Raw genomic sequence first — 12,219 nt, 5'->3', positions numbered from 1 at the left:
AATTATTTCAAATAAAAACAGATTTTCAATGTCACGCACGAATACAGCGGTTGTCTCAGAGCAGGAGGGTAATGATGGGCTAGGGTCTGAGATGGTGGAGGTTACAACTGAAGAGAGTGATCCTAATAAAACAATCAACAAATCTGATGATCAAGCGTCTCAGGTGGAGCCTCAGTCAACACAGACCCTGTCCGAGTCACCGAGTTGCTCTCAGGAACTATCGGCTCGAGCATTGCGTGCTTTAAAGCGAGCTAAAAATAATAGTTGATAAGTTAAGTAAGTTTGTCATGATTAAAGATTTTATTTTGGTTTAGTTTATTAAGTACTAGGTTATGTAAATTTTGTAATATTTCTTGTATTCCTATTGTAGTGGTTTAAAATGTATTTCGTGGTTTGTAGGGGAAAGATGTAGCATCTATCGCCTACCTGCTATTACGAACATTAATAAATCAGTCTGTCTTCCGAGCCCGCCTTTTATTGACGTATCAATGATGAACATGACAACAATTTTCATCTCGCCGAGCATACTCCACCCGTAATTCCAATTGGCTGATAAAAAGGGGCAGAAAAAACTTCTTTATTCTGTACAAAAAATTTATTTATACATTTCCAGTCTCACTAAAACTAATTTTAGAGAATATGTTACAATAAAGTCATCACTTTAGGTTTCTGTTTCCTATGTAGGTTTTAATATTATAAATGCATTGCACGCCATCTATGATTGAGTTACGTAAACATGTAAAGTTGAATTTAATATTTTTCAACGGTTTTAAGGGTTATATAATCAGCCGTAATCTATAAGTGTAAATTAAGATTCTCCCGTACAATAAAACCTAATGAGTTTTTGACACACAGGAGTCGTACTTAAAAGTAAGTCTCGACTTTGAATGCTCACTTAACAAGCAACATAAACTATAAATTCTTGAAAAATAAATATTTATAGTCGTTCAGTAAGGTAGTGTTTAAGGCTTTTGAGCAGTTGTTGAGCAACTGTTATATAACTATTCACATAAATTTTGTTACATATTAGGTATTTCAAAACATTGGTACAATTACAGTTTAAGAAAGGTATCTCTTTATAGGTATACGGGTTTATTTATTACGCACTGTTAGTATAACAAAATTGGGATTTTTAGAACAGATAATATTACATGTAAATATCCTTAAAATATTGCTCATATTATTTATAAAAACCAATAAAATGCGTTTAAAAGATGTTAAACTAAATTTAGTATAGCCAATGGTAACAATTAATTTTGACTTCTGCTTACATCTAGGAGTTATTGTCGAATTATTTACAAATTCAATGTTTTACAAATATTAAAATATTCGACCAAGCTAGTACCTATAAGTATGGGTTGTGAATAAATTCTTGACTATGACGTAGGAACACAAACTTTTTAAAAGTAGTAAAATAAATATGTACTAAGAGGTATATTAAATAGAATTCGCCATGTCAAGCGTCATGTCAATTTTCAGATCAGCTGACATTGTTAACTTATATGTCAAATCAATTCGTGATACTGAAATGTTAAATGAAAAAAACAATTTTGGATTATAGCAACACCGTTTAAAACAAAGACCGTTAGATTCTTCGTCTAAACTCATACAATGAAGGAAAAGAGAAAAGGAAAGATTTGTACTTTTGTAACGAATGAACTCAAACTCATCAATTGCAAAAATATTGGTTGTTTGTAAAGTAGGTTTACGATCGAGATGTTTACGTGATAACGTCTTATTGGTGATATAAGTTTTTGGGAAGTAAGGAATTAATGAAGATAACAATTTTTTCAAATTTTAAATTACATCTATGGTTTTATTCACGGAAGATCGGTCCACTCACTCGAACGCTATGCCAGCCTCCGCTCGTGAGGATTCCGCGTGACAAGTTTCACGGAATGACTGGCAGCGCTCAAGATGAGACGGGAGATCGGTCCGTCTCTCTCTCGTTATACCTGCGATCGCGCTCGTGAGGTTTTGGTGTGACACAAGTTTCTGAACATGTCACCCGACTAAAACGATTTTAAAGACGTTATCACGTCAAAAATCTTTCATAATTAGAAAGAAATTGGCCATCCGTGAGAAACCGGAACTAACCGCTAGTATTAAATAAATATTTCAGAAAGATTAGGTAGTTGCATTATTTATTTGCAAGTCTTAACTGACACTGTAAAGAATTCGCGTTTTTAACACAATTTTGACATAAGTATTGACATTGCATTAGTTAATTTTTATTTTTTTTACTTTTCAAAAACATGGCATAAGTAATTTTAAATGCACGTTTTAACATGTGTGGTATGTTTAAAAAGCTGCAAATTTATTTCGAAACAAAATTTTTCATAAACTCTTTATTGAATCAGCATATTTTTTGATACAATAGCGACCACCCTGTATTAGAATTTAATTTTGTGCATGTACTATCTATGTTTCGCTTGTCTTTGTTGCCAAAGGGCGTATTTGGAACAGGCCGCGTCTATCATTTGGTTCATATGTCGCGTTAAAGATGTCGCTAGTGGTGTAAGGTCACGGAGCATTTTTTCCTGCAAATAAAAATATAATTATAAAGTACATATATATACTATTATTATAAAAAATATAGAATTATAGCTTCAAATTAGTGCTGTTTCTATATGTATAGCAAACTAACGATACTCGTCCGGGTTTTAAACCATCGACATGGATGAGAGTCGCGCGTTCAAGCCAATAGGTCAACTGCTTGCTAACTACTTTAATTTTACCTACCCCCTTAACTTACTTACAACACAGTGTGCAAATGCTAATAAACTTATTTTTGGCGCATTTTCAATATTCTATTTCAAGCAATGGTGACGGTGTTTTCTTCACTCACCTCAAACGGCCGCAATTTGACGTTTCTAAATCGTAGTAACGCTTCATAGAATTTTTCTGCCTTCGCCGCATTATCCTCTGTATCTGCGCCGCCGCCGGGTTGAGGGAAACATCGCCAGAGTTCCCGGAGTAACTCCCCGCCCGAGTAGTATATACGGTGTAATTCTAATTTTATGTCCGATGGTATTAACTCTGAAATGGAACAATTTGAGGTATTTCAATATTTTTCTATTTAGATTGTAACCAATAAAAACGTTATTGAAAATATAGTACAAAACAAATTAAAACATTTATAGACACATGAATAAGGATAATTTCTAAATTGAGGGATACGTTTAGAGGTAATGTTTGTACAGTAGAGATTTAAAGAAGAGGAGCTAAGCGGAAAGCAACAGGAAGTGAATTCCATAGCCTCACCATAAAGGATTATTTATAGAAATTAATAATTTATATAAGACTAATTGAAGTCTCGCTAGTTAAGTTTCATTCTTTTCATTAAAATCAATTTTAAAATTGAAAATCACACACAAAATGAATTTATCATATTTTGACGGCTCATCGGTCTAGTGGCCTGACTGCGAATCCATGGGTCCCGGGTTCGATCCCCGGCTGAGACGAACATCGATGTGATGAGCATTTGGTGTTGTGCTTAGGTCTTGGGTGTTTAAATATGTATTTATATGTCTATCTATCTATAATATGTATGTATATATAATATATATATATATCCGTTGCCTAGTACCCATAACACAAGCTTCACCAGCTTAGCATGGGACTAAGGTCAATTGGTGTGAATTGTCAAATCATTAAAAAAAATACACACATTGCAAATCGGTATACACATTTTAAAGCGAAACAATAATTTATTTACCAAATTAACCCAAAAACGGATATAGAAATTTAACCAATACTAACGAGCCATAGATGCAGCGTGGTGTTGCCTCATAAGGGCGCCTCCGGGGCTGAGTTCTCCCAAAGCCCCTACTGCCGCCGCAGCACTTACACGAAATGGACGCAGGCATTGCTGGCCGTTTGACCACGCCTAGTATTAAATAAAATAGTTGATAAAGTGATTGTTATAGTATTAGGCGTAGGTTATTAAAATATATTTCTGCTATACTCTAAAATTTCTCCCCATTGTAATGTATGAAGTACTAAGGGTACTTAAGAAACGAAGTTTAGAGGTAATTATGTCTCTGGTACGTCAAAAACTAATTGGATATTGACATACGGAGAATCATAGTTCAGGGAGTGTTCAAGTATTACGTAACGAATTTGGGGGGGAGGGGGTCCTTTTATAAAACGTTACGGGATTAAATTACGCGTTATTTTTAATATTATTTTCGACTTCCAAGTACTGTACACCACATAATGGTAACTTTTAGGTAGAAAGAGTCACTAGGTGGTCATGAAAATTTTTACTATACTTGAGTACAGCAAACGTTACGGCGCGTTACATGGGGGGGGGGGGATCAATAATCTCCAAAAAATGTGTGACGTTATACTTGAACGCTCCTCGTAAATCTCGTTTTTGAAAACCCTTCGAATAGAAATCCATCTATTTTAGAACATCATTCAAACTTTAATCTAGTTAACAGCTGTCAAACCATATTTTTTATGTATGAAGTTTGACATATACGATACAGCTCAAGACGAGATGTGACTTGAGATACAAATGAGAATATGCACCTATATTCTTGAGTTCCTTTTAAGATGGGAAAGAGTCCATATTAGATGCAAATAGAGGCGCAATGAAAATAATTCGGAAATTTGACAATATTAATAACGAAACACTTCATTTGCTTGTTCTTTTTTCTAGTCCAATAGACCGCCAAATAATCCGACGTTCCGTTTTACGTATTTTAGAACTCTTAAGCTAGATATCAATATTGTATTATACATATTTAATAAATATATTACCTGACATATAGACGACAACGCTGATAGTGGCGGTGGGTTATTACTACTTGATGTAGATTGTGTTACTTGTGAAGATGGACCTAATAAATACCGTTCTACCTATAAAAAAATAATAAAACGTGAAAAAAAATCTGTGTGAGATGAGACTGTATAAGATGTGTCAAAGTTTTCTATATATTATTTACATTAATTTATCAAGTTTCGACATTATTGTTAACACGTCAACTGTAACGATAGTTGTGTATGGTAATATATACAAATATATAAGATATCATTATAATACTACGTTTTCAGATAACATATATCTTTTGAAAAAAAGTCTAGTGCCTAAGAAGCGTCATTGTTTTTGGGTCTAAGACCCATATTACAGTAATTGCAAAAGCTGTCAAACCATTTTTCTTAAGTGCCCTGTAAACGATCAAATTTGCTTGACAAATTTGTTTGTCAAACTTCACGTTTTCATCAAACAATAGCTTAGACGATCAAACCAAATATCAAACAAATTTGTAAAATTTCTAGTAGATTCTGGTTTCTCCTTTCGTGACGTGACGTCGCCGTGCCGAGCGCTTACAATGAGTAATTCAGATAACATTTTGGCATTGACTCTAGCACTGTGTATCAAGACAAAACAAAGAAGACAAAATTAAGAGATAAATTCTCTTGTTCTTGTCCATTTAATCTTTTAATTTTTTTTCCATAACATCGGCATATTACGATAAACAGATATGAAATGCAACGTAAATTCTTTGTTCGTAATATTGCCACTCATATCGTCACTGAGCGTAGCGTCCTCCATGATGTCAATACAACGAGTGAGATTTTGTTTGACAAACACCGCCGTACACGTTCAAACCTGTTTGTCAAACTCGACATCGATCCAGATTTTCATCAAACACGACAAACACGTAGATTGTTTGACAAACGCCTCAAACACAGCAGTACACTATCAAATAATTTGACAAACACGTAAAATTTGACAAACAATTTGATCGTTTACAGGGCACTATATATGAAGATGGACAATGGACATATTTGACAATTCTCAATACGAGATTGTAACTAAAGATATACATATGAAATGAGCCTACATCGGTCTATTCGAATCAAATATTTTTGGGCAAAGACCTGACTGTAATCAAATAAGTATGATATATTTAGATAGAATGTACCTTAGACAATTTCAACTCCGGCGCACGATTACTATCATCCTCATCGTCCAAGTCTTCATATTTAATTTTTTCTAACATCCTCCTTTTCTTGTCTACGGGTTCACTCTCATCCGTTGATCGCTTGTCTATGCCGTTTGCCTCTTTAACGCCGTTTTCAACTTTGTTATTATTTGTTGATTTATTGTTACTACTGCTTGAACTTTTGTGACTAGCTTTAAGCACCTGTCAAAATAAATTAATAGAATTAAAAAAACGCAAAAATCAAGCTTTTACGATATGTAAACACACAGAAATCTAAAAAAATTGAAGTAGTACATGTCACAAATATCTTTAATAAAAAACAGTAGTAACAAATTTGTTTAAAATCATTTTATGATTGGACAATTCACACCAATTGACCTAGTCCCATGCTAAGCTGGTGAAGCTTGTGTTATGGGTAATAGGCAATGGATATACATACATATTATAGATAGATACACATATAAATACATATTTAAACACCCAAGACCTAAGTACAACAGCAAATGCTCATCACATCGATGTTTGTCTCAGCCGGAGATCGAACCCGGGACCCATGGATTCACAGTCAGGGGTACGACTAGACCAATGCGCCGTCTATGCTTACATAATTCTGATTACCATAATTGAGTGTTGGTTAAACCGTTTTATCATGCTGCGATGAATGGAATTACTGTCCTTTTCTTTTTCTGTGTATTCATCATCAGGTAATAGGGGAACTGGTTCTGCAAAGTGTGCTAAATCAACCTGAAAACAAACAATAGTTCATTAAAACAATTGACATTCTTACTAACATCATTAACCTATTACAAGTTACATTTAATTTTATTGAATAAAATGTTTTGCAATTTATTTATTTATTTATTAACACTTCGTTGCATATACATTAATATAGTACAATTGACATAATTAAATAAAAAGGAGAGCAACTGGCGGCCTTATCGCTTTCGAGCGATCTCTTCCAGGCAACCACTGTGAGAAAAAAAAAAGTATTAAATTACATAAGAAAGGCAAGAAGTGCAAAAATACATGTATTACATTTAATTGTTTAGAAAAGGAAACTTATCAGGAACAAAAAACAAACTAAACTAATAAAGAATACATGATAAGAATATATGATATGTATTGTGTTTTTACTACATACAAATGAATAAACATTATTGTGCCTTAAGATTAAGATTAAATTTTGCGAATTGTTTAAGATTTCTAATTTATCAAGAAAATGAAAAATCTATATTGCAGATTGTATATAAAATTATAACATTGATATTTATTAGCTGTAAAAGATTTTATGTACACATTTTTAATTCCATATACAGATAATATCAACTCCTGTAGTTTGTCGAGATCCAAATGAACACAGAACATTGTTTAACTGAGATTAAATTTATGATATACTTAGGAACAAAGTGAACTACCACTCACTGTGAGATCTAAGGTAGTGTGTTTCATTGCGGACGCGATCGCGTGATCATCCATTTTGGCACACTCTCCAAACAGATCTTTACTTGATGATGATGCTATACGATCCCTGAAAATATAAAAAAACTCATGCTTAAATAAAAGAGAAAAAGAATTCTGTTCAGGAAAGTTTGTATTTGTTGCAATGACCCCATAAACATGGTGGGTTGTTTTATTAAAGATTTATTGTGCTAGAAACTTTAAGAATGCAGTGGTTTTACACATTTAAGACTAGCGCACATTTTCATCAAAATCTGATCTACACATGGTCAAATATTTTTCTGTAGATTTATATACAGATAAAAAATGAAACAAGTGTGTCTTTCTTAACAGGTTTTAAATTAATTCTTAACTTACCTATGAAAATAATGTGATTGAAAAAACTTAGTCCAAAACTCGGCCTCAGTCATTTTATTAGGAACATAATCTACATGTTTCTTCCTCACAGCCGGGTATGTTTTAAATATTGCATCTATAATATCTTGTGTGAGATTGTATTTAAGACCATTACAGCCATCAGTTTGTGGCTGAATATCTGCTAAAAATGCTCCTGATACACCTATAAAAGTATAGATTTATTAGCTTAATTTGCTTTTAATCATTTATAACAAATATCTCTTTTCCATTTCAGCTTTTTAGTAACAGCTTTATATTTTTATACATATAAACTGGTAGTCTTAGATATGACTCCTGGCAGAATATTTTATTCCAGATGGCTTGACACATAAAAAATATAAAACTGTGTCTAATCGTCTAGAGTGTCAATTTGGTTTTAGGTAAGGGTGTGTTTTGTGTATTGTAGTTGAGAGAGCTGAGAGATGTTGTACAATTCTCAAACTGATATACTTAATGTAAGAGATATTAGACCCGGGGCCCCAACAGCTGTTGATAATGCATGTCTATCATAACTTACCAGCTTCTTGCTTCAAATTAGTAGATTCTGTATAGTGTTTTAATGTTGGTGTATTCCAGTATTCTTCACTATTAATAACTTTCGATATAACTAAGTCTTCATATAAATGCTTCAAAATAGGATGTAATGATAATAACCTGAAATAAAAATGTTTAGGTAACAGATAAATTTATCCATTGAATGCTTTGCAGATTTGCTAAAACAGTATTTATAATTGTGATGGAACAAATTTAGAAAATTATAATTTAGATTTATTTTGACTCCATAAGTATATGAGGATTTATAAATATACTATTAATACAATTACAAAATTAAAGCTGTACCAAATTTATGTTATTGAAATATAAAATAATATCTTCTTATTGTTTTACTTATGATTTTTTTACACATATTCATTCATTCATTTATATTTATATACAAATTTAAACATAAATAATATATTTTCATTTTTTGAATAAAGTACCTAGATTTCATTTCTAATTCTCCATCTATTTGTCTCTTAAATTTAGGAAGAAGATTCTGTAACAACATCTTGACTTTATCCCTGTCTTTAGCCTGTGCTTCTGCTCCAGCAGAGTTAACAAAATGAAAAGTTGAACAAGTGCCATCATGCAATACCACTTGTAATTGCACTTTTGGTTTACCAGCAGGAGATATTTTTTGAGCTGTAATAAACACAGTATATATTATCTTACTTAGTAAGTATCAACTAATTCCTTTGTGTTATAATTTTAGTATACACAAATGCTAATTGAATAGACTTCAAATTCAAATTCAAATTCAAATTCAAAAATCATTTATTCACGTAGGTAACACAATGTACACTTGTGATTCGTCATTAAAGATATAAATATTAATGCTTCTAATTTTACATTTACTGCCAGTTCTCAAATCAAGGGCGTAGAACGGAAGAGAAGAACTGGCAATAAACTCTCCGCCACTCTTTTTAATCGCCATGTTTTTTTTTTTTTTTTTTTTTACACAACGTTTGTAAGGAGCTGCAACCATTACACCATGTTCCACATGACATTTTAAGTAATTAATAATAAGAACATAAATAAAAACAAAGACTTGTCCCCTATCAGCAGGAGGCATGGTGAAATAGGAGCACGCACTTACATTCTCGTGGGAACAACACGCAAACACATAGTCGAAATAATTAACATCACCGCATACACGAATTCAAGTACGACCAGTCACCACAAGCAGCACCCGTTCACGAGTATGACGCATGGCCAGCCATCGGCCCCCTCGCCATATTTTAGGGAGAGAGACAACCCGACGCATGGACGCCGCCACAAGCAATGACATTTAAGCGAGCATGACGATCCTTGAAATGTGGACTTGGCTACATAAGAAAATAATAATAATACTGAAATAATTGGATACCACATGGATCACGGTTTGTTCCCACTTTACATTAAAACAGTCGTGGATGTTGACGATCGCCCCAGAGTCTGGAAATGCAGCCGAGAGATTCAGTCGTGTTACCTATAATATATACTGGAGCAACTCATATCCAAGCACTAGGATCGTTTAAATATTCATTTATATTATAATAAGCCTTAGCAAGCAGTTTTACTTTAATGTACGATTTAAATTTATTATATATAACTTATTATTATAACTTATAAAATATACTATGTCTCATATGTTTAGTATAGTAAAATTACACATGATTACTTTGAGTAAGGATTGCCAATGAATGACTATTGGGGTGTTTGACATTCCAACTTTTCTAGCTATCTTGATAACATTTTAAAAGTTAAGTATTTCTTACTTTTAATATCAGCATATTTATGAGATACAGCAACGGTGTCTCGATTTTCAAGCATCCAGGCTAGTCTTTGATTCATTACATACAATGTCCCATCGCCCTTTTTATAACGCACATGGTTTACACTAAGCAACACATCTTCTGACGAGGTAGTCATTCTTCAGCGTTAAAACAAAATGCACGGTGTAAAATTGAGGCGTCTTAGCGAGATAAACATTAATTTCTCAATTGTGTCCTTGGCACAGACACTGAAATATTTCACTTAGATTTAAAACTGTTACCTATTATTAAACTATTATTACATTGACTTGTGTGTTTTTTCAGTCCAGAAGTTCATATGAAACTTATTATTCACTTTTTACTTCTCTTTATTATTTATTCTCTGCGCGAAGTTGCGAATTTCAGTTTATTTCATTTCATTGTAATACCACCAATCTGCAATCTGCATTCTCTAAATCTTGATAGTTTGCCGTTTGTTAATAGATAATGACAATTGACAATTGTTAACATCTATGTTTTCTAAAGTCTATACCATATAATAATTAATATGTATTTCTCTTGAGAACAAGAGTTTACATAGAAACCGCAATAAAACAGTAAACAGAATTGATTGTAGGTATCCGACTATCCGTTCCGTTGGTCCTTTATTTTGAAGGTCATCCTATTTCCAAATGCGTAAAAAGTAAATAAAACAATGTTGTTCAATTTACTTTACATCGGTAGGAACTAACTGTTGATATGTTTTATCAATACAAATTAAATATCTTGTAGCCACCATTATATTTAAATACATAAAAAGATATTTATCTTGTATTGTTGCTTTATGTCTGTGTTTTTTTACTATAATTAAATTGTACATTTAAAACCCATAATATGGCCCGAGATATGGTGATGTAGGGCGTTAGGAGCCACATTAACTGTGGAATTAGGGGAAAAGGAAGGAAAGAGAAAATTCCGGTCCAGTTCCGAATAGAGGTCGAGTACAAATTTTTAAGTAAGTATACCGATTTAATACCTAAGTCAGAATTTGAAAATGACCTGGAGCAAAAAGTATCGTGGATATGTCTTCCTTATCTTTCCAAAGAACGTGATATCAAATTTATAGCCTATAGATAACAATACCTTCCTAAGATAGACGCACCAGCAGTAAAACTATATGCGGAGTAGAGTAGACGAATTGGTCGGTGCCAGTTTTTCTCTGCTGTATCTTCATGCTGTTCCGTGTATAAAGCTGAACTGGTAGCTATTCTTAAACCACACAAAGGATCCTTTGTCACCCTTAAACAGCCTACGGCGTATATAGTGACTCCCGATGTGAACTCGAAGCTATTGTGGGTGGACGCTCTTTCAATTGAAGTTAAAAACCGTGAGAACATAAATAAAGCGCGTTTAATCAACAAATAAATTGAACATTTTTGGGTTATAACTTATACGCTGGAGGTCCAAAAGTTCGTGGAATGGAGGGGATGGAGTGGGGATTGGGGCGCTCGCTTAGTGTCATACTAATTGGGGACTCATAATTAGTATATAAATGGAGTTTCAGCCCTATTGCGTCATTCGTTTACGAACACTCGCCTGCTAAACACGTCAATCCCTAGTAAATCAATGATTTACAAATGGCATGGTCTTTTGAAACATGGTCGGGAGTCGATTGAAGACGACCCCCGCTCAGGAAGGCCAGTTGAGGCCACCACATCAGACATCGTCGAAAAAGTGGAAAAAATTGTACTGGAGGACACCCGTTTGAAGAAAAAACAGTTATCTGCATTAGTTGGAGTATCAGATACCACAATTTTGCGAATCCTACATGACCACCTGGGTATGACAAAAGTCAGTGCAAGATGGGTACCGAGAATGCTCACGCCGCTTCAAAAACAGCAGCGCGTCGAAGCGTCAAAACATTTTTTAGAGTTGTGTAGCGACGATCCTGGATCGATTTTGGAGCGAATTGTTACCGGCGATGAAACATGGGTTCATCACTTCGAGCCTGAGTCCAAACAAGAGTCCATGCTATGACATAAAAAGGGGACACCACCGCCAAAGAAATTCAAAGTGTCGGAGTCGGCTGGAAAGTTGATGGCTACTGTTTTTTGGGATTGTGAGGGGATAATACT

At 33.7% G+C, this 12,219-nt stretch overlaps 1 protein-coding gene across 2 annotated transcripts; it reads right to left on the bottom strand.

Annotated features, from left to right (window-relative positions):
* Positions 1 to 585: 585 nt before the first annotated feature.
* On the bottom strand, positions 586 to 10,592 carry LOC125051632 (general transcription factor IIH subunit 1). Of its 2 annotated transcripts, none has more exons than XM_047652101.1 (12): positions 10,461 to 10,592; positions 10,109 to 10,353; positions 8,792 to 8,993; positions 8,329 to 8,465; positions 7,773 to 7,974; positions 7,380 to 7,485; positions 6,576 to 6,701; positions 5,937 to 6,158; positions 4,768 to 4,866; positions 3,763 to 3,889; positions 2,849 to 3,039; positions 586 to 2,540 (listed from the first exon to the last, which is right to left on the bottom strand). In XM_047652101.1, exons 2-12 carry the CDS (start codon positions 10,260 to 10,262, stop codon positions 2,418 to 2,420), a joined length of 1,689 nt encoding a protein of 562 aa, XP_047508057.1. In that variant the 5' UTR covers positions 10,263 to 10,353; positions 10,461 to 10,592; the 3' UTR covers positions 586 to 2,417. The 2 variants fall into 2 exon arrangements, with proteins under 2 accessions (XP_047508057.1, XP_047508058.1); XM_047652102.1 differs by having other exon boundaries at positions 10,468 to 10,571.
* Positions 10,593 to 12,219: the final 1,627 nt, after the last annotated feature.

The sequence above is a fragment of the Pieris napi genome, chromosome 8 (assembly GCF_905475465.1).
Source record: "Pieris napi chromosome 8, ilPieNapi1.2, whole genome shotgun sequence".
Lineage (NCBI taxonomy): Eukaryota > Metazoa > Arthropoda > Insecta > Lepidoptera > Pieridae > Pieris > Pieris napi.
This window is presented reverse-complemented; position numbering and strand designations above follow the sequence as displayed.